Source organism: Neoarius graeffei, chromosome 13 (genome assembly GCF_027579695.1).
Source record: "Neoarius graeffei isolate fNeoGra1 chromosome 13, fNeoGra1.pri, whole genome shotgun sequence".
In the NCBI taxonomy this organism is placed as follows: Eukaryota; Metazoa; Chordata; class Actinopteri; order Siluriformes; family Ariidae; genus Neoarius; species Neoarius graeffei.
The window spans coordinates 23,567,648-23,594,383 of NC_083581.1; the positions used below are offsets into that span (position 1 = coordinate 23,567,648).

At 42.0% G+C, this 26,736-nt stretch overlaps 1 protein-coding gene across 2 annotated transcripts in view; it reads right to left on the reverse strand.

The window, feature by feature from the left end:
• Positions 1-26,736, reverse strand: part of tfcp2 (transcription factor CP2) — a 52,835-nt gene that overhangs the window by 16,516 nt on the left and 9,583 nt on the right. For both annotated transcript variants that reach the window (XM_060937359.1, XM_060937358.1), the window contains 6 exons: positions 24,944-25,020; positions 24,749-24,854; positions 21,673-21,779; positions 21,405-21,557; positions 19,956-20,066; positions 2,568-2,653 (listed from right to left, as the gene is read on the reverse strand). In XM_060937359.1, the coding sequence (XP_060793342.1) occupies positions 2,568-2,653; positions 19,956-20,066; positions 21,405-21,557; positions 21,673-21,779; positions 24,749-24,854; positions 24,944-25,020 (640 nt within the window). The remainder of the gene's footprint in view (positions 1-2,567; positions 2,654-19,955; positions 20,067-21,404; positions 21,558-21,672; positions 21,780-24,748; positions 24,855-24,943; positions 25,021-26,736) is intronic.

The window sequence follows — 26,736 nt, forward strand, 5'->3', positions numbered from 1 at the left end:
GGCTCGAACCCAGACCTTCTTGCAACTGTGCTAACCACTTACACCACCGTGCCACCCTTGCACGTGTGTGTATTTTATATATATAATTTTTTTATTATAGTGTGCCTACATGGTAGTCAAACTCACTGAAATATTAATAAAATGAATACAATTTGAATTGCTGCGCCTGTCTCCAGTTCCTCATTGCCCACTCGCATCAAGTTGCCAGGCCATGTCAACATCATCAGTAATTATTATGGCAGGTACACCAAGCACAGAAAATAGGATCTTGCAATATGTAAATAATGCAGTTTAATCTGCAAATGTGAATCTGAATTAGCAGAATTGGATCACCATCAGCTCATTAGTCCAATTAAGGAATAGCCACATTTGTGCACAAGAGCTACTACAGAGACCTGCACTGGCCTGCTGAAAGGCATATGGCTTTGCATGGAAGTTGAAGGTGGTATCTCTATACGCCATGAAGAGGTCTCTCCCAGAAGCTATTCCACAACCTGAGGACTTGCATGTCCAAAATATATGCTTCTTTAATTTAAGACCAACAAAAAGAAGAAGAAACCTTTGTCACATGCACACTTCAAGCACAGTGAAATTCATCCTTTGCATTTAACCCATCTGAAGCAGTGAACACACACACACACCTAGAGCAGTGGGCAGCCACACTACAGCGCCCAGGGAGCAGTCAGGGGTTCGGTACCTTGCTCAAGGGCACCTCAGCCCAAGGCCGCCCCACGTCAACCTAACTGCATGTCTTTGGATTGTGGGGGAAACCGGAGCACCTGGAGGAAACCCACGCAGACACGGGGAGAACACGCAAACTCCACACAGAAAGGCCCTCGCTGCCCGCTGGGTTCGAACCCAGAACCTTCTTGCTGTGAGGCGACCGTGCTAACCACTACACCACCGTGCCACCCTTTTATTATTATTTTTTTTTTTAGAAGACTTTCATAATGAGAAAGATTTTACACACAAATATCAGGACAAACACCAAACCGATAGACTACCTGGGCACTTCACAAAGATATTTTCAAACAAAACACTAGCCTTAGAATAGGAAACAAGCTAACACTACTATGACTGCGACATCACAGAAACAAGAGCTAAGCGCAATAGCATGTTACTGTAACCATTACAGTCTAGTTGTGTTTTGTTTTTTTTGAAAATCAAATCAAACCTAAATAAAAACAGGGGTAATTACCAGTCATGCAGAAATGTGGCTAACTTGGCAGGAGTGCTGCCCACAGCTTGTCCATGAGCAGTGATTGACACTCCATCAGACACTCCTCCTGCCTCTGATTGGTTGTTTTGAGGGTGGCGGATTATTTCAAGTGGCATTAGCAGCACTAGGTGGAGCTAGTGGGACAATTTTGGACATATCTTATGGGGTGTTACCGGTATGCAGTGGTTAATAGCTCCCAAAAGCGGTCCAAGGAAGGACAACCGGTGAACTGGCGACAGGGTCATGGCTGTCGAAGGCTCACTGATTTGCATGGGGCATGAAGGCTAACCCATATGGTCCAATCCCACAGAAGAGTTACTGTAGCACAAACTGCTGAAAAAGTTCATGCGGACACCTTTCTGTTTTAGCCAGCATTAACTTTTTCAGCAGTTTGTGCTACAGTAGCTCTTCTGTGAGATTGGACCATATGGGTTAGCCTTCATGCCCTATGCAAATCAAATCAATGAGCCTTCGACAGCCATGACCCTGTCGCCGGTTCACCGGTTGTCCTTCCTTGGATCACTTTCGGAAGGTACTACCCACTGCATACCGGTAACACCCCACGAGATGTGCCATTTTGGAGATGCTCAGACCCAGTCATCTAGCCATCACAATTTGGCCCTTGTCAAAGTCGCTCAGATCATTACGCGTGCCCATTTTTTCCTGTTTCCAACACATCAACTTCAAGAACTGACTTCTCTTGCTGCCTAATATATCCCACCCCTTGGCAGGTGCCATTGCAATGAGATAAATCAATGTTGTTCACTTCACCGGTCAGTGGTTTTAATACTATGGCTGATCGCTGTATTCTCCCAACACCTCAGTCAGAACCATGTGGGATCGTTTGCAAGGCCTGATGCTACATGGCATGTCTCCAGCACCTTTAAGCTGCTGCACTAGCAGAGGGTTCAGGACAGGAACTTGACTCACCCATATTTATTAATAACTTATAAGATCTAAAATCAGTTAAATTTGACCTATTATTCAAGTCCGGCAAATGAAAATATAGCACGTTTTCACAATTGCTCATTAGATGAAATAAGGACAGTAAAACTAAAAAGATATTGAACCCTCCATTCCTTTGCTGAAGCAGTGTTCACAAATTTTTATTTAGGGTAATGGTTCACGATTAGTGTTACCTTTGAGGCTACAAAAAGTATATTTGATATCAGATGACTGTTTAATGCGTCAGATGTAGTCATTCATACAGCACTCTTGCATATATCCAAATGTTTTTATGCAACTTTGGTGAATAAAGGCCATGAGTGCTTAATACGGTAGATAACAAATTAGCTGTTACGTATTATAGATTCATCATTTAATAGCGAGTAGAGGCATGTGATCTTACCCTTCATTAGGGAAGCTGTTGTGGGTGCTGCTGAAGCCTGGAGATGGAGAGTTGTTGACATAAGTGGCTTCGGGCCATGGCGAGCACTAAAGAAGAAAACTATTTCAGGTTATTCATATTCAGTTTAACATGAGCGTTACAAAGTCTTACATTTAACTGCTGACATGAGGCAACCAGGTAACTGAAGGATTAGATCTTGATTACCTCAAATAAGCTACTACACTAAAAGCATGGATATAAAACGCACAATAATGATATTTAACCAAGAAGCAAGAAGACACTAATTTCTGTGCTTGGAATAGAGAGGTAGGATGATGCAATATGATCTATACTGTCACCTCTAGCAGCTATAGCTGTACACAAATCAAACTGGGCGGGACAGCAGGGAAAAGAAAAATGAAATTCAGAAATCTCTGAGAAGGCCAACATTTTTCTTTGTTTTGTAGCTGATACTAAATTCCAGACAGGAGGCAGCCAAGTAAGAAGCTAATTACTTTATTAAAAAAAATTAAAAAGGTGACTGGGCTTTAAATCTCTCTAGGCAAAATGAATTCCACTCTATAAAGCAATGACCCGTGTGCAGAGAAATAGCCCCTCCAAAAGTATTGGAACAGCAAGGCCAATTCTTTTGGTTTTTGCTATACGCTGAAGAAATTTGGATTTGAGATCAAAACAGGAAACATGAGACAACAGATCAGAATTTCAGGTTTAATTTCCTGATATGAATATCTAGTTGTTAAACATCAAACATGGCACTTTTTTTTTTTGGAACCCACCCATTTTTCAAAGTGATCAAAAATGTCGGAATATGTGATTGCCAGATGTTTTGTGTTGCCCATGTGTGTCCTGTTAAACAATTAATAGCTCTGAATGTGTAACTCTTGGTCTGAGCCCTGGGTTTCACCTGTGAAGACTGCATTTGTTGTTAAAATGGATAAACCAACATGAAGACCAGAGAGCTGCCTATGGGGGAAAGCGAGCCCTGAGAAAAAGAGGGAAAAATCAATCCGAGGCATTACATAAGTGCTGGGCACAGCCAATACAACAATATGGAATGTCCTGAAACAGAAAGACTGGTATACAGTGGAGTGTCGTTATAATAAGGATCGCTATGGCGGCACAGTGGTGCAAGTGGTTAGCACGGTCGCCTCACAGCAAGAAGGTTCTGGGTTCGAGCCCAGCGGGGGCCTTTCTGTGTGGAGTTTGCATGTTCTCCCCGTGTCTGCGTGGGTTTCCTCCGGGTGCTCCGGTTTCCCCCACAGTTCCAAGACGTGCAGTTAGGTCTTGGGCTGAGGTGCCCTTGAACGAGGGCAACTTCCAACTGCTCCCTGGGCGCTGTTAACATGGCTGCCCACTGCTCTGTGTGCGCGCTCATTGCTCACTTGTGTGCACACGCACGCACGTGTGTGTTCACTGCTTCACATGGGTTAAATGCCGGGAGGAATTTCACAATCAGGCAAAAACCGTTGTAACATGGCCAACTCATGGCTCCCAAAATTTAAATTTAATGCCGCTGCATTCGAGAATTCAGCAGTTTCAGACTCAGAAGAGTGACCTGAAAATGCATTAAGATGGTTTGAATGCAGTGATACTTCTGCGGCGAACGACACGCATCTACGAAACATGCTTTATTTCGTCCAATTACAGGCTCGCACGAGAATTCAACAAATCAAAAAGTTGCAGACTTTTAAATTGTGCTGCGTTATTCACTACGCCTGAACTGGGCTTACTGCACAATAATCGTTGTTTTATTCTTTGAACACTTTTCGCTTACTTGTTATTACATGCAGTTAATTATTACTTGCAGCGCAACATGACCCTTCACGCTCTGAAATCTCCCCCCTCTCTACATGGTGCTGGGTAGATTAACAGACAGAGTGTGAGACATGGTTCAGTCCGGACATGTCAGAGTCGGAACGGTGTCGATATCTCAAGAGCTGTAGGAGTAACAGTGCCAAAAAGAAAAAAAAAAAATTAATAATAATAAGTTAACTTAAGAACAAAGTGTGTTTCACGCTGTTTTGTGCTTAGCAAGCACACTAATAACTCTCCTTACTCTTTTCTCCATGTAGCCATGAGTCCACCAAGTGAATTGTCTGTAAGCTGAACCAGTGTAGTGTGCTTGTATACAGCTTTTGGATAGATGCACCCATTCTTGTCGTTTTCCCGTCATTTTTTTCTCCCATAGAGAATGAACAGGGCTCACGAATCGAATCATCCTGCTTGGACACGCTTCATCGGAGACCCACCAAACTTCATGATACCTCAGGCCAACTCCCCCGACACACACATACAATCGGTTCTGACCCGCACTCATCTTTTCCTTTCTTTTCACTGATCCCTTCCCCCATTCACTTCCATTCATTTTTACCCATTCAAATGAGATGAGTTTCAGGAGAAAAACTTGGTGTCATGTCACGCTACGTGCATCGCGCACAAAAATCTCGTTTTAAATCATGCCACTCTGTTAATCTATCCAGCACCATGTAAAAAAAAAAGATTTTGGAGCACAAAGTGTCATGTCGCACTGCAAGTTGAACCATTTTAAATGGAGATTTTAGAGCACGCAGACACATTTTCTGTAGATCATGTTTATTGTAGTTCCAGTCTATGCTTTCTTTATAGCATCATTGTGGCATTTATACGCTACATAATGCGGCATACTTATTTAAAAACTGAAATTCGGTAAAATACTTGTAAAATTAGCAAAACTACGATGTAAACAGAGAATATAAAACAGCTGTTGCTCCAAGTGACCACTACCTGATGTCATCGCATACGTCACCACCGCAGAAAACCCATCTAACATCTCATCTCATTATCTCTAGCCGCTTTATCCTTCTACAGGGTCGCAGGCAAGCTGGAGCCTATCCCAGCTGACTACGGGTGAAAGGCGGGGTACACCCTGGACAAGTCACCAGGTCATCACAGGGCTGACACATAGACACAGACAACCATTCACACTCACATTCACACCTACGGTCAATTTAGAGTCACCAGTTAACCTAACCTGCATGTCTTTGGACTGTGGGGGAAACCGGAGCACCCGGAGGAAACCCACGCGGACACGGGGAGAACATGCAAACTCCACACAGAAAGGCCCTCGCCGGCCACGGGGCTCGAACCCGGACCTTCTTGCTGTGAGGCGACAGCGCTAACCACTACACCACCGTGCCGCCCCCCATCTAACAATTTAAAAAAAATTAATTTCTCTCAAACACTATTTGGTCTCCGAAAATTAAAAAGTTTGATTTTTGAAATCTGCGACTACTTTTACTTAAAATAAGTCTGAGAATAAATATACTTATAATGAAATTATAATGAGAATTTCCATTAAAATGTATGATTTCTTCAAACACATACCACTGTAACTGGTTTTCCTTGAAAAGAACAACAAGTCTTATGTGGTTTTGAGGTGTATTTGTACTTCTCCAAAATATTTACATGTACAGTTGGAGTTTTTAAAGTTTACATACACAGACGTGAATGCCATGGCAATATTGGGCTTTCAATGATTTCCTTGAACTGGTCTTTTTCTGTAGCAGAAGGATTGTACAGCGTACATCTTTTCAGAAAAATGCAATATAAATTAACTTATGCAGCAAGCTTTTCTTTTAATCAAGACGGGGTCAAAAATATACATACAGCACATCTAATATTTGGTTAAACGTCTCTTAGTAGGTTTCACCTTGGCCAGACGCTTTTGGTCACCATCAACAAGCTCCTGGCAGAATTCTGGTTGGACCATTCTTCTTGGCAGAATTGGTGGAGTTCAATTAAAATGTGTGCGTTTCCTGTCACAGACCCGACCTTTAATCACAGTCCACATACTTTCAATTGGGTTGAGGTCAGGACTTGTTTTAGCTTATTGTTAGCCTGCTTTATCCTCCACAACCACCTCTGATGTGTGTTTGGGGTCACTGTCCTGTTGGAACACACAACTGTGTCCAAGTTTGAGATAGTTTGAGGTTATGAAGAACCTCAGAATTACTCCATCCACTTTGGGCAATGCACCAGTTCAACTTGCAGCAAAACAGCCCCAGAGCATGATGCTACCACCACCATGCTTAACAGGGGGTACAGCATTCCTGTCTGTACCTCTGACCATTGGGGCCAAACAACTCAACTTTCCACCTCTTTTACACAGCTTGTTCAAGGTGGGAATCTTGCACCTTTATTCTGTCTGACGAGCTGCGTAAAAAGTCCAAACATGGAACAGGGGTGAGAGGAATCTGTGCCGTTCTGCCTCTGAGCTATAGCGACTGATAGTAACAGAGGACAGGATCACAGTCTGTGTAAAAGGAGCAGTCGGCATTACGTAACGGAGTGAGAGGTTTTGACACTGATGTTCTTCTTTCCAAGATCAGCGCAAATTCAAACATCTCAGTCGACGGCATCTACAGTCCGAGTGCCTTTCTACCTCAAATCGAGTCCTACTTCCTCACTTTCACCTCCGACATGCTTCTGATTGGAGAGCAACTTTGCTTGCATTTGAAGAGCTGTATAAATGTGCACGGCTAACAAAAGCACTCCAAAACTCAGTTCACCGGCTGTTATCGTTCTGAAAGCAACACTGGTTGGTCAATCTAATGAGTGCCAATCAAACCTTTTTTGTGTTGTGCACAAAGAAGCTATTAGCTGCACTACCAGGAAGTTAAAGTGCATATCCTGGACCAATTTGTTGTTGTTGTTGTTTTTTTAAATATGAAAAGTATGTCCCTTTACACACTCATCCAGAAGGGTAATTTTGCACAAGGCTATCTGTCTACAGCAGAAAAAATAAAAAACGCATCTGGAAAAATCCCAAGGAAGTCTGGAGCCAGATTTGTGACGTCAAGTGCGAATCCGCCAGCAGGCTGCGAGAGCTTGCACGGTTTCAGTGCACAGCCTGTGTAGACCAAGTTTAGCAGCTAGCAATTTTGAACTGAAATATGGAATGGTCACCTGAGCGCAATGTTACTTCACCTTTGGATGAAGAATATAATGAGGTGTCAGAATTGGGGCTTCATCTGTTTGGATTTGATGAAGATTCAAGTAGTGAAGACGACGGAGACAACACCGGGGATGTAAATAATATGGTCGTTTTCTCATAAAGAAACCAGCACTGATGTAGGATTCAGAAGGAGGCGTCCCGTACGCGACGTCACGAAAATCAATGTTTGCCGGGAAATCCAAATGCCAGGTTTTTTCAGAGGCGGACCAATTCGCCTCAAATGGCTTGATTTCAACTGAATTTTTCTGGTATTGCGCAAGGTAAAAAAAAAAAAAAATTGCACAAAATGCACAATGTGACAGATATTTGACCAAAGTTTAATATAAAATAGGAGAATTACATTGATCTTGCTCCTGAATTGACCCGTGATATGCACTTTAAGAGGCCTTAGCAAGTTAAAATATTCTGGAACTACAAGCACTGCTGAATTAATCTGAGTGGGTATATATAAATTTGACTCTCCGTGTACATTTTTGACCCTGTTTTGATTTCAGAAAACTTGTGCACCAAACTCTTTTTTTTTTTTTCTATTAAAGATGTACAATCATTCTACTGCAGAAGAGAGAGAAAAAAAAAACCCCACAGTTCAAAGAAATCACTGAAAGCCTGATACTGCCATGACATTCATGTCCATATGTGTAAACTTCTGACTTCAACTGTATGTATATACCAATCCAGGGTTTCCCCTAAAGCATCATATCGCAGCGGCCCCACTACGCTTAATTTATTGACCGATATGCTTAGTGACATGCCGCTACCCTTTAAACCATCGCCGCGACGCTTACAATTTAGACCTATCAGGGATAACATTAACACAGAAATCGTGCATTTTTACACAGAAAAATGCCAAACAATGCATGTTCAGAATTTTAATGCGTCCCAGCAGAGCCGGCCCGTGGCCTAGGCAATATAGGCAAATGCTAAGGGCGCTGCGTCCATCCAGGGGCGCAGAAACGGGGGGAGAAAAATTATGACTTCCACTATTCTGAAAACGAGTTAGCATTATAATGTCTTAGCCTAATTTAATTGTACAGCAAAGCATGTAGTCAGGGTGCGATTTGTCAAAAAAAGCGGGGTGGGGTGTGGTGGTGGTTGTTAATCATGAAACAATAAGCGCTCAACAGTAGTTCGCCCTGTCTATACTGTGTCTTCGGGCGCGGAAGTGCGCATCCGCGGCTATTCTCTGTTTTGGCCATGTAATAGCCTAAGTGCAAAGTGTGCCCAGGGGCGCCAAGGGCGACCAAAACCCCACCAAAAAGGAGGGATGGAGTTATTGAATGGAGATGTTACCAAGTGCATCAGTGGTGTACAGTGTTTTCAACCACTGTGCTGCCGAACTCTAGTACCGCGGAACACTAGCGTGCTGTGAGAGATCACCAAGTGTACTGTGGAAAATTATAGAATGACTGTATATTGTAAATATTGGCAACAGCGTTTTAGTTTCAGTCAACATTTTCTATTGGTGATGTGCCTTGAGATTTTTTCATTGAAAAAAGTGCGCCCTGGCTCAAAAAAGTTGAAAAACAAGTGTAGCCTACACAGTAGTGGTCGGTGATTTCCTTATGCCTACTAAAAATGCACAATGATAGGTTATAAGGGGGGCGGGGGGAGCGGTGTTCATCGGGGAATGAGAATGGCTATCCACTGCAAAAAGTAGCCCAGACTACAAGTGCTTAAATGAAGAAATCCAAACTCTCGGGTGCGCAAGGGCGCAAACGAAGGCTACAGGAAGAAACAAATAGAGCAAAGTCGTAAGTCTGATCTAATCTCTCATATCATCCATTATAGTGGCAAATTAATATTTTAGACGCCTGAATCAATGTCTGCCTAGCTAACTAGATGTGAACAGCAATAGACTTCAATAACAAAGTACCCATAATAGCACTTTTGTTTGAAAATACAGCCCATTAATGTCCTAACAGGGTGCTTATTTATTATTGTTTAATTCTTATTTTCTTTTAATTCTTTTAATTCTTTTAATTAATTATTTTAGAATAAAGATAAAATTATTTTATGTAATTTTATTTCTCTATTGTTTACTGTTTTTGTTTTTATTCTGTAAAGCACATTGAACTACCATTGTGTATGAAATGTGCTATATAAATAAACTTGCCTTGCTTAAGTTTGCACAATTTAGAAATGTAGAATTTTTTATTCATTTAATTTGTTAATTCTTCAGAGATGACTTAACTTTTAATAGCAAAAAAGAAACTAAAAATAATTTCTTGTTTATTGTCCATGCACTACACTTTGAACAGGGTGCGGAAGAGTTTTTGCCCATTATATGGAGATATGTATTGAATTTGTGTGGTCATTTTACTTTGTGACACTTTATGTTAATAATGATAACAATAATAACAATAATGAAAAAGATAAAAATGACTTCTTGTTTATTGTCCATGCACCGTACATTGTTTAATAGTAATAGAATAGAGTGATTAGATTAAAGGTGTTATTTAGATGTTATAAGAGGGTTTTTTTTCGGGGGGGGGGGGCGCCAAAACTCAATCTCGCCTAGGGCAGCCAAAGACCTAGAGCCGGCCCTGCGTCCCAGGACGCAGGACTCCTACCTGAATTTTTCCTGACTGCTTTGGCAAATCTGTTAAGATTACGTTGGTGAACAAACAAAGCAAACGTGAACAGAACGAAAAGGTCACAGCATCGTGGTCGCTTTTACATGGCGTCATCGCAACTCCGGATATCTGGATGTGGGCTTTGGACGGGATATTTTATTAAACCTAATGCTTGGTGAGCTGAGCAGCATGTTTGTTATGTACTGATAATGTAGACTCAGCTAAAGACCATAAAATACGCGAGCTCTTGGCTCTGGCTTGTTTACTGCTGTTAGAAGTCCATGTTTGAGCTTACCGGTCATAATAAGGTAATTCTTTATCAGGAATTTCCCATAACATTCCGGCACGAAACCTGCCTCGAAATATCAGTAGGCATCTGTACTTCTGCCTGCCTTTAGCGTTTCCATTTCCAGTGTATTTAAAAGTCCCAAATACTAAATAGTTCAGGGTGTCGTAGTGTCCCAAATCCGGTAACTGGTTTGCCAAACACTTCAAGTGGAATAAATACATTTGTGGGTAAATTAAGAAGAAGCCTTAATTTTTTTTTCTTGTCTAATGTAAACTCAAGCACAGCAAAATTCCTCCTCTGCATTTAACCCATCTGAAGTGGTGAACATGCACATGAACACGCACAGAAAGAAAAAAAGTGTGTAGAATAAATAAATAAGTTTGTGGGCAAATTATATGGATCTGTGATGCCTGTATATTTCAGCTTTTAAATGTAACACGATCTGCTGGTATAAAATAAATTTATCGTTTCAGAGAGATTGTACTGACTGCAGTCGTCTTGATTATTGCACTGTTGCCAAATATGCCATCCACACTATTGCCAAAATCTAATGATCAGTATTTTGAACAACTTGTGCCATGTTGCATCACCATTCACTTTCTTTGACGGGAAATAAACTGCAGTCTCCTTTGAGTTGCAAGTGGGTATTGTATTGGCTTATTGCCTCGCCTGGGACGGAGTCCACCAGGGGGCGAGGTATTATTTTCGGCCTTTTTTATTTTATAAACGATATTACGGGAAAACGACTGGACAACCTTCATGAAACTTTTTCAGGACAGATGGGCATTGGTCTCAAACAGAACCTCCAACATTTTGAGGGTCATCCAGTCAAGGTGACCAAAAAGGTATAATAAATAAATAAATAAATAAAAACACAGTTGTGATTGAAAGTTTATGAACCCTTTAGAATTTTCTATATTTCTGCATAAATATGACCTAAAACATCATCAGATTTTCACACAAGTCCTAAAAGTAGATAAAGAGAACCCAGTTAAAGGAACAGTCCACCGTACTTCCATAATGAAATATGCTCTTATCTGAATTGAGACGAGCTGCTCCGTACCTCTCCGAGCTTTGCGCGACCTCCCAGTCAGTCAGACGCAGTCAGACGCGCTGTCACTCCTGTTAGCGATGTAGCTAGGCTCAGCATGGCCAACGGTATTTTTTGGGGCTGTAGTTAGATGCGACCAAACTCTTCCGCGTTTTTCCTGTTTACATAGGTTTATATGACCAGTGACGTGAAACAAGTTCAGTTACGCAAATTGAAACGTAGCGATTTTCTATGCTATGGCAAGTCCGCACTATAATGACAGGCGTACTAACACCTTCTGTGCGCTTCGGCAGCGCATTGATATCTGAGCTCCGTATCAATGCGCTGTCGAAGCGCGCAGAAGGTGTTAGTACGCCTGTCATTATAGTGCGGACTTGCCATAGCATAGAAAATCGCTACGTTTCAATTTGCGTAACTGAACTTGTTTCACGTCACTGGTCATATAAACCTATGTAAACAGGAAAAACGTGGAAGAGTTTGGTCGCATCTAACTACAGCCCCAAAAAATACCATTGGCCATGCTGAGCCTAGCTACATCGCTAACAGGAGTGACAGCGCGTCTGACTGCGTCTGACTGACTGGGAGGTCGCGCAAAGCTCGGACAGGTACGGAGCAGCTCGTCTCAATTCAGATAAGAGCATATTTCATTATGGAAGTACGGTGGACTGTTCCTTGAAACAAATAAGACAAAAATATTATACTTGGTCATTTATTTATTGAGGAAAACGATCCAATTGAGGTTTTTCACCTGACGTCACAGGGTCACGTGACGCCCCGGTGTCCGCCATTTTGAAGGTCAAGCTAGCTAATGTCAACAACATCATAGCTGGTATGTTACTGTAGCAATGTTTACGTTCAGTCATTTGGATGACTGTTAAAACCTTTCAGTCTCAAGTTTTTCCTTTACTGTATTTACTAGTTTACTGTAATTATGATCCGGCAGCTATTTACACCGGATCCAGTGTAAATAGCTGCCGGAGCGCGCTCCGGCTTGCTCCCCCTCAAATTAAGCAGCGTGATGGGTTTTTAACGACATAGGTATACAGATCATGTGGGCCGAAGTCAGGTAAAGACAAGGGCTTCATGTACTTCCGTACGTCAGTGAACAATCCTGGTGGAAGCAGGTAAACGTCGTTCTCTAAGCCTGCTAACCTCAATTTTTGCAAATACCTCTCCCTCTGCTCGCCCTGTAAATGCCCTACGTCGCTGGATAGTGAAGGTGTTTTCTGCATCTCACTCCTTTTTCTTTTATGTTTTTCGTTTGTCGCCTTCAAACTGATTCAAGCCGTGACGTCCAAAATGGCAGCCTCACATGACTTGGTCACGTGGGTGAAAAACCTCAATATTACATATCTGTGAGTGGCAAAAGTATGTGAACCTCTAGGATTAGCAGTCAATTTGAAGGTGAAATTAGAGTCAGGCGTTTTCAATCAATGTGATGACAATCAGGTGTCAGTGGGCACCCTGTTTTATTTAAAGAACAGGGATCTCTCAAAGTCTGATCTTCACAACACGTTTGTGGAAGTGTATCATGGTACGAACAAAGGAGATTTCTGAGGACCTCAGAAAAAGCGTTGTTGATGCTCATCAGGCTGGAAAAGGTTACAAAACCATCTCTAAAGAGTTTGGACTTCACCAATCCACAGTCAGACAGATTGTGTCCAATGGAGGAAATTCAAGACCATGGTTACCCTCCCCAGGAGTGGTCGACCAACAAAGATCACTCCAAGAGCAAGGCGTGTAATAGTCAGCAAAGTCACAAAGGACCCCAGGGTAACTTCTAAGCAACTGAAGGCCTCTCTCACATTGGCTAATGTTCATGTTCATGAGTCCACCATCAGGAGAACACTGAACAACAATGGTGTGCATGGCAGGGTTGCAAGGAGAAAGCCACTGCTCTCCAAAAAGAACATTGCTGCTCGTCTGCAGTTTGCTAAAGATCACATGGACAAGCCAGAAGGCTATTGGAAAAATGTTTTGTGGATGGATGAGACCAAAACAGAACTTTTTGGTTTAAATGAGAAGCGTTATGTTTGGAGAAAGGAAAACACTGCATTCCAGCATAAGAACCTTATCCCATCTGTGAAACATGGTGGTGGTAGTATCATGGTTTGAGCCTGTTTTTCTGCATCTGGGCCAGGACGGCTTGCCATCTTTGATGGAACAATGAATTCTGAATTATACCAGCGAATTCTAAAGGAAAACATTGAACTCTTGATTTCACCAGAAGCCACGAAATGAACCTTTGTCCTCAGACTCCCCTCTTTGTACCTCGCTATGCTTTCCAGTTTTTCTAGGGGAAACCCTGCAATCAATCAATCAATCATGAGGCAACGGTGCAAAACAATACAGATGCAAGTCAAGAGCTTCACTTAATGTTCTGAAAAATGTAAATAATTTAAGTATCACTCAGGATTTAAAAAAAAAAAAAGCCTCAATGAAGCTGTAACTCAGGGGTGCCCACACTTTTCGGCATGCAAGCTACTTGTAAAATGACCAGGTCAAAATGATCTACCTGCACTTTATTTATTCATAGAGCCCACCCAATTATTTATTTATTATTTCCGGAGTATACTTTATTTATACAATATGTGTTGACGTACATTGCAAAACTGAATGAACCTTTATGGCACAATACAATTCAATACACTTATGGTCACTACCTTACTCTGATGACTTGTACTGCATGGAGCCAGTCAGGGTTGCATAGTCCAGACAGTAGCAGCTGGTTGTCAGCCTCAAGCAGACTTCCAAATGATCATCAGTCATAGTGGAATGGTATTTGGACTAGGGTTGGGCGGTATCCAAATTTTGATACCTTTAAACTGTCTCTGTGTTTTCCCGGGGTATACGGTATTACCGAGAAAAAAAATATTTTGTTTCGGCCTACTGTGTAACGTGCGCCTATACCGGCGGACCTTGTCCAGACCTGCGCCTATGCCTCAAATGTACTATTTAAAAGCAGCATAGCGAATTGTGTGCATTGTGGTATGGATTAAGCAGCAAAGCGAATTTTGTGCATTGATGAATGGATTAAGAGATATTTCAAAGCATCACGCAACTCTTCCTTCATCTTGAAAATAGCATTCAACTGTCGTTTACACATGTCTGCGTTGAAACGCCATTTGCAGCACTATTTCACCTACTCCATCAAAAAAAAGTACACGATGAGCAGGATCATACCCTTTCAAGCATGGGAAATAAAAAAAAAGAAAAAGAATCAACCAACACCCAAGTCCGTTTAGACTGTGCGATAAACCATATTCTTCAGCGCAAATGAGGCGAACCTAATTCAAATGCGTGATAGCTGCACAAGGCAAAATCATATGGGCCCACGTCATGCCATGGCGGGGAAATTAATAATCAAATGGCCTTACCTTGCTTAAAACGTTGTCTTGATCACATAACTCCTTACAATTATTCCACTTAAATCCATACGGTTTAACACACCCAACAAAGATAGCAAGCGCATTGCTAATTCCCACCAGAAACCTAACAGTTTACGCTACGATGTTTTCTTCCGTTTCTTCAGTAGATGACATTTCAAACGTTTATTACCCACATCCCAAATGTCATACGTTATATTATTTTACCTTGTTGTTACTCATGTAACCTACTCAAAACACAACTCATTGGAGAGATCTCATGGAAGTGGAGTACCCCAGGCTATGGTGTGCCTTAGGGGACATATTAGATTTTTCGTTTGGTTTGAAACCAAAATACTGCCACACTGCCGATGTTGTATTTTTTTTTGCCACTAACTCGTTATCTTGACTTGCCATCTTTCAACCGCGGTCTCAGTCTCTTTTTTTTTTTTTAGATAGGACAGCATAGAGAGACAGGAAATGAGCGGGGGAGAGAGAGACGGGATCGGGAAATAACCTCGGGTCGGAATCGAACCCGGGTCCCCGGATTTATGGTACGGTGCCTTAGCCATCTGAGCCATGACACCCCCGGTCTCAGTCTCTTGCGAAGCTTTCTGTCAGACTGCAAATGTCACGCAGGGTTGCCATGGTAACGACATAAACAACCCTGCACGCGATGAGAACTTCTTTAGGAAATTGATAGAATTAGTGAAAATACGATCACACAGATATTCGGGATGATCTTCAATTTATTATTTTATATTATGACCTCATGTACTCCATATTTATTTAGATATTATATATTTTTTTAAAATGACGGTAATGAGACCGATACCGTTGGTACTTTTGGATACCTCGGGATACCTTCTTACCGTAATACCGCCCAACCCTAATTTGGACCTGATAATCTTCATGTGAGAAAAGGCTGACTCGCATAAATAAGTGGAGCCAAATAATGCAGTCAAGGAGGTAGCACATTTCCTCATGCTTGGGTAATTTTCCTCTGCGAGCAAGTTCCAAAACTCTCCATGAGCCTTGGACTTCAGCTGAATGTCAGCCAGTAGTGTCAAAATCTCATCCTTCACTGTAGACAAGTTCAGGTGAAACAGTGCTGCAATTTTTGATGCAAGTGTATCAACCTCAAAATCTTCCCTAAATGGGTAGCACATAAATGTAGCTACTGGCTCAACTAAAGCAAAAGTCTTGAAACCGTGCGTCAAAGTCTGACAGACATTTTTCAATCTCCTCTGTGTAGCGCGCACCGTCAAGTTGCGCACGTGCCTTCTGTTGCATCTGAAGCTCCCATGATTTTGGAGGTTCCCCAAATCATGCCGCTGCAGCTCTGAGGACAGATGCTGCATTTTTCGCTTGAAAGCATTAACAGAGCCGATCATATTGACGACTGTTTTGTTTTTTTCCTTGCAGCCCAAGGTCATTCGACATGTTGGTCAGATCGGTTAAAAATGCCAGGTCTAGTAGTCACTGCTCGTCATTAAGTTGCTTGTATTCTGCAATGTTTAATGTCAACGAGAAACTCTCATCTCCGGACAGAGCTCTCGAAATCTCTGGAGGAATTTTCCTCTACTAAGCAATCTTATGTCCGTGTGTAGCAAGATCTCAGAGCTGTCGCAGTCAGCCAACTCCAGATGTGCACGGAAAAGCCGTCTTTGAAGAGATCTCGCACGAATAGAACAGGCGATTTTCGTTACCACGTCCGTTGTCTCTTTCATGTTTAGCATTTTTGCACATAATGCTTGTTGGTATATTATGCAGTGGTAATTAAGGAAGCCACAGTGTCCTCCCTGCACTTGGCGATAAATCCATTTGAGCAGCCCCACCACTGAGGGCGTACCATTCGTGGTGAATGATATCAATTTGCAAATTGGGAGCTGGGTTTTCTCCGAAAAGTTTTTGAAAGACTGAAAAATGTCCTCTCCCCGTGCGTGTCTTTTCATGGGCAGCATCGTTAACAGCTCCTCTTTTGCAGACATATCTGCAAACACCATCCGAATAAAAATGCACAGCTGGGCTGTATCACTTATGCCTGTGGACTCGTCTCATTGCAGTGAAAAACACTCGCAGTCTGTGATGTCTCTCCAAAGCTGCTGTGTCACATTATCAGCCATAACTTCACAACGCCGTGTATAGTAACTGTACTTCTTGATAGTTGAAGAGATTTAATTGAAGCTAATATTTCTTGTTTGTTTTTAAAAGTTTCGAAACAACGAGTCAGCTGCCTCAACGAAGGATTCCTTCTTCATCTCTCCATCTTGGAATGACTTTTTTTTTGCTTAACGATGGAGTGGCTCACCCGGAACGATGCTTCAGTGGATGCCTTTGCTTTTGAAGTTGACTGTGTGAAAAATGACTGCTGTCTGAATAACTGATTTTAGTTCCCTCACCTTTCTCTTTTCTCAGCTGACTTTTCAGAGAAAAGTCAGTGTCGTAGTTTTTATGAACAGTCCGAAAATGCCTCTCCACGTTTCCTTTCTTTGGAACAGCAACGGTAGATTGACAGATCAGACAAACGCACTCCGAATGTGACATAATGAAATAAAATTCCTCTTTCCATTCCACATGGAAGTGGCAAGTTTTTGGTTTCTTACTTGGTCCAGCTCCCCCACTCATTTTTATACCCCTTCTATAGTAGATATTAAGCATGCACCGATACCGATACTGGCATCGGCCCCGATACTCCACTAATATACTCATACTCGTACTTGTCAAACAGTTGCCGATACCATGAACCGATACCAGTGCCGATCCCATGCGCCGATACCAATGTTCCCCGCAGCGCTTTTTGTTCCATTCGAGAGAGAAAAAAAAAACTGAAGCACTGTTGAGCTCAGGCTTGAGCATAATATGATAGGCTATAACATGCGCCGATAGTGTTCCGTGAAGCGCCTTTTGCCAGCGTCCGTTCGAGGAAAAAAAGCCTCTCCCAGGAAAAATTTGTAAATCTCAAGCATTGAGCGTAGGCTAATTTCGTCAGAAGACAAAAAAAATTGTTCGACAACAACCCATTTTTCCATGACGAAGATGTGTTTGCGTAGTCATGAAACAGTGCCGTCACAACATCTGTCCCCAACACTGTCATTTTAAACATCTCTCCACACTCCACTCCCTTTCGCTGCCATATGCAGATAGGCCTACGCTAAGATCCCCAACGTTGTCCTTTTTTAATGTTGGCTATTCACCTAGGTAAGGGTTTTGTAGGACAGGCTACTCACTAACAAACAAATGAAAATCGGATTTTTGTATAGGTGAATCCAACCGGCAGAGTTTTTAAGTACGAGTCCAACCGGGAGAGTTTAAGAGTGAAGAGTGAGAGAGAGAGCTTTAAGAAATGGCTGATTGAGTTTTCCAACTTGTTTCAGTTGAGGGCAACGCTAAGACCAAGGAAATTGACGTCCCATCTACAGGTATGGAGCTCCACGAGCACGGGACGCGATGTTGCGAATGGACAGCAACAGCGTCTGCCTAACAAGTTCTGCGACTGAACAAGAGCGTGCTCGAGGCATTCAACTCTCCTGCAGCACACAGCAGGATGTGCGCACATGCGAGGAGGGGGGGCATATTTTAGTCTGCATTACTGGCGATGGAAATTAAATAATACATCGTCGCCGGCCGCCACTGTTATCTTGTGCGCTCTCTGTGATGTTGCGATGGTCACTGCTCCTCCCTTTCACGCCCTTGTCTTGTTGCTAAATGTAATTGGAGTAGTTTAAGCGCACCACCAGAACAACCCTTAAGTCAACCAAGACCGCAATGTTGCGGAAGGCCGATGATAGAGGGGGTAAGTGACCAGCGGAGTGAAATGATCACGCTGCATGTGGTAACTCATTGCTCTCTCCTCCCTTCATCAACAATCGGTCTTACATGTTGCAAGAGTGGAAGTCATTCTTGACTTCGAAAGTTGGACATTGTAATCTAATCCAAATAAATAGCAGCCTTTTTCAGAAATTGCAGCAGCTAAAAATTTAATTCTTTGTGTAGGCTATTTGCAATGAGTGTAGTTTTCTGGGAGTGAATGTTGCGCGACAATCGAGAGAGGTTGCACACGGAAGCGCAGATAGCCTTGTAGTCCACGTTACACTGCCAGCAGACAGCGCCTCTTCATTTCACGGTAGCGCTTCTTTTGCAACATTGTTATGTAGGCCTAGTGCAGCAGCGCTTAGGTTTTGCAACATTATTGTAACAATGTTGCAAAAGATAAGCGCTACCGTGAAGAGGCGCTGTCTGGCTGTGTGACGTGGACTCAAGGCTACTCTGCGCTTCTGGAGCAGCGGAGATTGTCAATGTGAACCCGTGTGCATGATCACTCCAGTTAGAAAACAACATTCACGGGAAATAGATAAAGTAGGCCTATTAAATATTCAAATGCTGCAATTTTTGAAAAATTATATTTTAATAACATCAACAGTATCGGTATCGGTAGTACTCGGTATCGGCAAGTACTGAAATGATAGTACTCATACTCGTATCGGTTTTCACAAATGTGGTATCGGTGCATCTCTAGTAGATATAAATGGGAAGGCTAACGAGATCATAAGTTTTGCAGCAGCGCATTGGAACGCGCATGCGTGACGACACGGATCGACGTTTTGGGCACCCCTGCTGTAGCTTATCCCGGCCAAGACACCCATAAAATCGTAAATGTGGCAGGTAGAGCCACCATCTTGACGATTTTTATGCACACCCACCTGGGGAACATTGTATGCGAGTTTGATCGAAATCCGATCAAGCCTGTAGAAGGAGTAGCAATTTTTGTAAATTGTGGACGGATGCATGATCGCATGAGCTCATCCGGCCTGGATGAGCTAATAAAAACCAGTTTATTCTCAGAAGTACACTTCAAGATTCAGTACAATGCTACCGTTAGTCAGTCAATCTACTGGGCCAAGTGTTGGAAATGTAGAAGGTGGACCCTGACATCCCTTCACCTCACTCGAACATTGGACTGGTACTGGCTTACTGTATTTACACTCGATCTGATGCACGTCGTCACTACCGTTATTGCTGTGTTGGTGACTGCATTAGTTGCAGCCTTAGACTAGCAGAAGTACAAAAAACAATGTTATCGTGCTTCAAATATGACTCCGTTCTCATGCACAAACCTCAGTAAGGATGGTGGTTTCATACGATGGCTGATATTTCTCTTTTTCCTGTGGTGCCCTCTTCTCCATCTTTTCTCTATCGGTCTTCTGCTTTCTGTCAGCACCTTTGGGCTACAAACACAACAGTCGATATATAACCAGCTTTGGTGCGTGATGGTTTTCACCAATTAAAAGCAAATGAATATGGTGATGTTACCAAACAAGTACAGTTAGGTCCATATATATTTGGACACCGACACAAATTTTCTTTTTTTACCTGTTTACTGAAACATATTCAAGTTATAGTTATATAATGGACATAAAGTCCAGACTTTCAGCTTTCATTTGAGGGTATCCACATTAAAATTGGATGAAGGGTTTAGGAGTTTCAGCTCCTTACCATGTGCCACCCTGTTTTTAAAGGGACCAAAAGTAATTGGACAATTGACTCAGAGGCTATTTCATGGGCAGGTGTGGGAAATTCCTTCGTTATCTAAAAAAAAAAAGCATCTAAAAAAGCCAGCACAGTTCTGGAAGAACATTCTTTGGACAGATGAAACCAAGATCAACCTCTACCAGAATGATGGAAAGAAAAAAGTATGGCGAAGGCGTGGTACAGCTCATGATCCAAAGCATACCACATCATCTGTAAAACACGGCGGAGGCAGTGTGATGGCTTGGGCATGCATGGCTGCCAGTGGCACTGGGTCACTAGTGTTTATTGATGATGTGACACAGGACAGAAGCAGCCGGATGAATTCTGAGGTATTCAGAGACATACTGTGTGCTCAAATCCAGCCAAACTGATTGGTCGGCGTTTCATAATACAGATGGACAATGACCCAAAACATAAAGCCAAAGCAACCCAGGAGTTTATTAAAGCAAAGAAGTGGAATATTCTTGAATGGCCAAGTCAGTCACCTGATCTCAACCCAATTGAGCATGCATTTCACTTGTTAAAGACTAAACTTCAGACAGAAAGGCCCACAAACAAACAGCAACTGAAAACCGCTGCAGTAAAGGCCTGGCAGAGCATTAAAAAGGAGGAAACACAGCGTCTGGTGATGTCCATGAGTTCAAGACTTCAGGCAGTCATTGCCAAAAAAGGGTTTTCAACCAAGTATTAGAAATGAACATTTTATTTACGATTATTTAATTTGTCCAATTACTTCTGAGCCCCTGAAATGAAGGGATTGTGTTTTAAAAAATGCTTTAGTTCCTCACATTTTTATACAATCATTTTGTTCAACCCACTGAATTAAAGCTGAAGGTCTGAACTTCAACTGCATCTGAATTGTTTTGTTCACAAGTCATTGTGGTAATGTACAGAACCAAAATTAGAAAAATGTTGCCTCTGTCCAAATATTTATGGACCTAACTGTACATCATTTACCCTGGATTAAATTGAATGCCTTCCCCATCCAGGGGTCAACACTCGCTATGTACACATGTGCTCTGTTCCGTTCCTACCTTGAAGACTTTGATTTGGCAGCTGGCAGAGTGCAGATGTTCTGTGTAGTCCCCTGCTTCGTTCTCTTTGAACGTGTCGATTTGGATGCGGAACGGCACCCCCTTCTCACCGCCATGCTTGCGCATTGTGAACTCTGTGCTGATGCAGTGAACCTAAAAACAAGCAAACACATTTTTACCACTACCGTGATTATTCCATGATGATGGAAGCCCTTATATTCTTACTTGTACAACAGAGTTCGATAAACACCACGAAGAAATAAGACACCTGGATGAACACCGAAGTCCGTTTTGATGGGTCCCATAGGAACTCCACTGTGTTGAGCTGCGTAGGGTTTGCCCTGGGATCCACAATACCAACAGACATAGGAATATCTGAAAAGAATTTCAACCGAAACGTATCACTGCTAAAGCAAAAGCTAAAATGATCAGTAAGACATCAGCCTGCATTTTTGACCCAGCATCATATCCGAAGGCTCCACTGGTACACTACCGTTCAAAAGTTTGGGGTCACTTTGAAATGTCCTTATTTTTGAAAGAAAAGCACTGTTCTTTTCAATGAAGATCACTTTAAACTAATCAGAAATCCACTCTATACATTGCTAATGTGGTAAATGACTATTCTAGCTGCAAATGTCTGGTTTTTGGTGCAATATCTCCATAGGTGTATAGAGGCCCATTTCCAGCAACTCTCACTCCAGTGTTCTAATGGTACAATGTGTTTGCTCATTGCCTCAGAAGGCTAATGGATGATTAGAAAACCCTTGTACAATCATGTTAGCACAGCTGAAAACAGTTGAGCTCTTTAGAGAAGCTATAAAACTGACCTTCCTTTGAGCAGATTGAGGCTACATCCACACGACAACAGCAACGAGATTTTATAAAAAAAAAAAATATATATATATATATATATATATATTGCGTCCACATGGGCAACGGATCAGTAAAATATCAGGTACATATGGCAACGCAACACTTGCTGGCAGATTCTACCGTAACTGGATCCATTAACCACTTGCCCACAAAATAAGAAATTTTTCTTGTCTTTTTTTCAGTGAGGTAATATTTTCAAGATTGAAAATATGGTATTTGGTCTTCTAAAACAGCACGTCATTTAAAAATACACTGAGTATATCAATAAAAGATTTTTAAAGAATAAAGTTCTATTTCTTTGACATATCTGACAGACATAACTCCCATTTTAAAAATCACTTTCAATATCCCTGTTGCTATCGTCAGTGAATTTCTGTCAGATGACCTGACGATAGACTCAGCCATTATGGATCTTTGGTAGTTATCGTGTGGAAGCAGGCTTTATAATTTTTGGGTGTCAACAGAGAGAGTCGAAATAGATTAACAGCGAAAAAACTATTTCGTTCACGAGAGAAGCCCACAGTTATTTTTAAAAAATGCTATCGTCAGTCTGTCAGTCAAATGCACCTGACGACAGCAAAATTCAAGCCCTCACCACGCACATGTTGACTGACGCAAAGAGGAAATTCTACAGCGTGTGATTTTTGTGACAGCAGACGTTTACTTCCGGGCAAGACTTGGAGTTCTGACAGCTAGATTTCATCAAATAAATCAAGGTAAGATTTTCAGTCAGCTATCCTGACGATAGAAATTTTTGACGATAGAAACATTGAGAATATATTTGTGCATTCATATTTAAATTTTTCTGGAGGAAAACTATCGTAAGTTGAGATAAATCAGAGCCGCTTGCGACCCTTTCAGCCGACAGGCCATTTCAATGTGTTATTTCCCCGCGAAAGTGACACAGTCGTGTCTATCGTCACTGTTCTGACAATTATTGTTGATATTTCAATTTTGAAAATAAAATTTATCTTTATTTCAATATTTTATTTTATTATTTGGTTCTAGTGATGAGGTATTTAATAGTATTACTAAATTTGTCAGATTAATAATGTAAGAAACAGTTTTGTTGCTATCGTCATCGAGAGTGTCTGTCAGAATATGATGGTAGATGTTAGTTTGTCTGTCAGATTTTGATGATCGAAACCGATGTGTTTCTATTGTCATTTAGCATGTCTGTCATGTCAGGCTTTTATTAATTAGTTACCAGGACTACTGTCCTAAAATTTACTGTGAATGTCCAAGACCCCAAATGCTACTAGAAAAACTTAATAGAATGATCAAAATAATCAATTCAGCAATTTAAGGAGATGGGACTTAACTGGCCTCTGTTATGGTAGAATCTGCCTGCTGAAAACGATGCAATGCACATGCCACACCTCTACGTGCGCTGTAAGACGGTCCCATCGGAGATACCAGAACAATAGAAGAAGTAGGACGCATGCGCGTAAACCCCTTCTTCTACCCGGCATGAAGCACTCACAGGAACAAGCACACAACAACAAGAAGATGGCTGCGACTACGCGAGGAAATCGCGCTCTCTGTGTGTACAAATTAGTTTTATTAGTGTGCATAGTTTTATATAACTTAATTTATATAACTTAAGTGACATTTGATTAACGGTGGTATAGAGGGTTAGGATTGGATAAGTTATTACTTCTTCCTAATCCTTTCTGAACATTGTTATGTTATTGCCTTGTGGCTACGCTATTCTGTTATGTTTATGACGATGTTTTGATTATTGCATTTTTATTTAAATTTTTATATCTTCTTTATTGTTCAGAATATAATTTATATAACTTTTTATATTGTGTGAGAACATTTTGAAAAGCAGTCTTATCCAATAAAAAAAGAAATTCAAGAAATGATTCAGTTACTTGTTTATTTAAAAGAAAAGCTGTATACAAAAAAGTGAATGCAATGCAGTGGTTCATACAAAACAGCGAGAGTGCTGCTTGTTCTAGTCATGTGGTTGTGATGTCATTGTAAACAAATCCGTTCTACTCATCCAGACGACTTCGCAACGGCGCTGTTGCCAGATTTTTCCACTCTGGAACCCGTTCTCATTTTGGGGCACCCAAAACGCCGGTGCCGTGTGGACGCCAGGCCGAAACGATAAACAATTTTATCAGATTCACCTGAATCCGTTGCTGTGTGGACAGCCTCTGAGTTTCTGGAGCATCACATTTGTGGGGTCGATTAAATGCTCAAAATGGCCAGAAAAATGTCTTGACTATATTTTCTATTCATTTTACAACTTATGGTGGTAAATAAAAGTGTGACTTTTCATGGAAAACACAAAATTGTCTGGGTGACCCCAAACTTTTGAACGGTAGTGTACATCAGTGCTCATAATCGTATGGAAAAATAACCTACACAGCACTCGAAGATTCCTGACGTAAGAAATGTACAAAGCACTTCAGGAAATGCACAGACCAAAGCATGGGTTAACTGCAGGTCACAGAACTCACCCAGGTCAAGGATTCGGTCTCCTGGTCTGTTCCAGCGCCAGCCCTCCAGCTGCTGGTGCTCAGTGTACTGCAGACGCCGGTCATGAAAAACCACACGAATGATGCTCTGCATTGACCAAAACCAACATGGGATGAAGTACGCCATCAACACAGATGGCACTGTCCTGTATCATGAACATCAAAGTAACCTCGTACCTTCACCATTTTGCCTGTGATCTCCGGAAGCTCACCCATTTTCCGATTGTCCAGCATTCGAATTTCGTAAGACTGCCCTGCAAATACAAAATTGACAACTTATTTCACAGATATCTCTCTGGCAATGATTTTGTTGGGGAAAACCGTTTCTCAGTAAACAACCAACAAAACCTTGTCATGTATTCTGTACGGTTTTAAAATCGTGTAGGCAGGGCTTTAAAAAAAAAAAAAAACCAAATATTACAACTCGTGATAATTTTCTCGATCCTACATGATGTTACACTGCCATGATACCCAGTGACATTTTCTCCAGTTATATTACCAGACCTATCTATCTTTACACATTTTGCCTCGGAGCGCCGCGGTTTAACAGTAGTATAAGCTACCGGTCAAAAAAAGCGCAGTCTTTCTCTCCTCAATAAAATAAGAGCTGAGCCAATCAACACGCGTGTCTTGAATGATTTGCACAGCTGTTTTTAATTCAGAAATATTGATTAATATTCTCTTTTTGGCCAAAAAGAAAAGGACAAAAGGTTTTCACCTACAATTAAGTGTCAAATCCAAACACTTCACAAATAACGCCAAAGCTGATGACTATTCCAAAGAAATTAAGTACTTTTTTTTTTTTTGCTGCACCAGCAAACAGTTCACATCTACATAGCTAATGCCGCTTTTCCACTACAAACGCGGCTGAGCCGTGCCGTGCCGAGTCGAGCTGAGTCGAGCTGAGCGGGGCTGTTGGAGTTGCATTTCGACTACAACCGCGCTGAACCGTGCTGGCTGGAAGTGGGTGGACACATTGGGTGGAGTTAGCGAAAGTGGGTGGACGTCACGTGATGTCGTTAAGCAGCGCAAACAGTGACATCAGTGACAGTGGCGGAACAAGTCAGAGCCGGGCCGGGGGCGGGGCAAATGACCGGGCCCTTTATTAAAGCTTATCATAACATCATTTTAGGCTACAAAATGTCCGCAACTGCGGTGTTTACCAATTTCAACACTACCGGGTGCAACTATGTTATTTAGTACATCAAGTCCTTCAAACGAACATGTAACTCAGAAACAAAAAACATTAGGATACTGTACATGGCTCATAATAAAACATCAATAGCCTATACTGCGCACATTATTTGAAGGGCATACGAATGAGCGCTCAGAGTGGTGACAGGAAGAGTCAGAAATAAAAGGAGGGCGGTGCAAACCTCACTGAATGCACTGTGTTTACCAATTTCAACACTACGGGGTGCAACTATGTTATTTTGTACATTAAGTCCTTCAAACGAACATGTAACTCAGAAACAAAAAAACATTAGGCGACATACTGTACATGGCTCATAATAAAACATCAATAGCCTACTGCGCGCATTATTTGAAGGGCATACGACGAGCCTTGCGCTCCGCGAACTCGTCCACGATGCTCTGTATGTCACTGATTCAGTGAGCTTTTAAGCGGTAGTCTCACGACCCGGATAGTAAACAATAAACATGGATGACATGGAGTCGTTAGTGTTGCTGGCCTTGGTGCTGTGGCTTGTTGTCACCGACAACGCGGACAGATACTGGCAAGAGCGTATAGATGAGGCGAGGCGCATAAGGCTTCAGAAATTCTCGTAATTCATAATTCTTCTCCTTCCGGGTTTGCGGTGTTTACAGATCCCAGCGCGCTCGCGGGGCGTGTGTGGGCATGTGAGGACACGCCTCCTCACCAATCAGTGCACAGGGGAGTGTCTGCTCACGCCCCCAACCTCAGTCGGCACGGTTTGGCTCGCTTCAGCCCCACTCCAAAACGGTGCGAG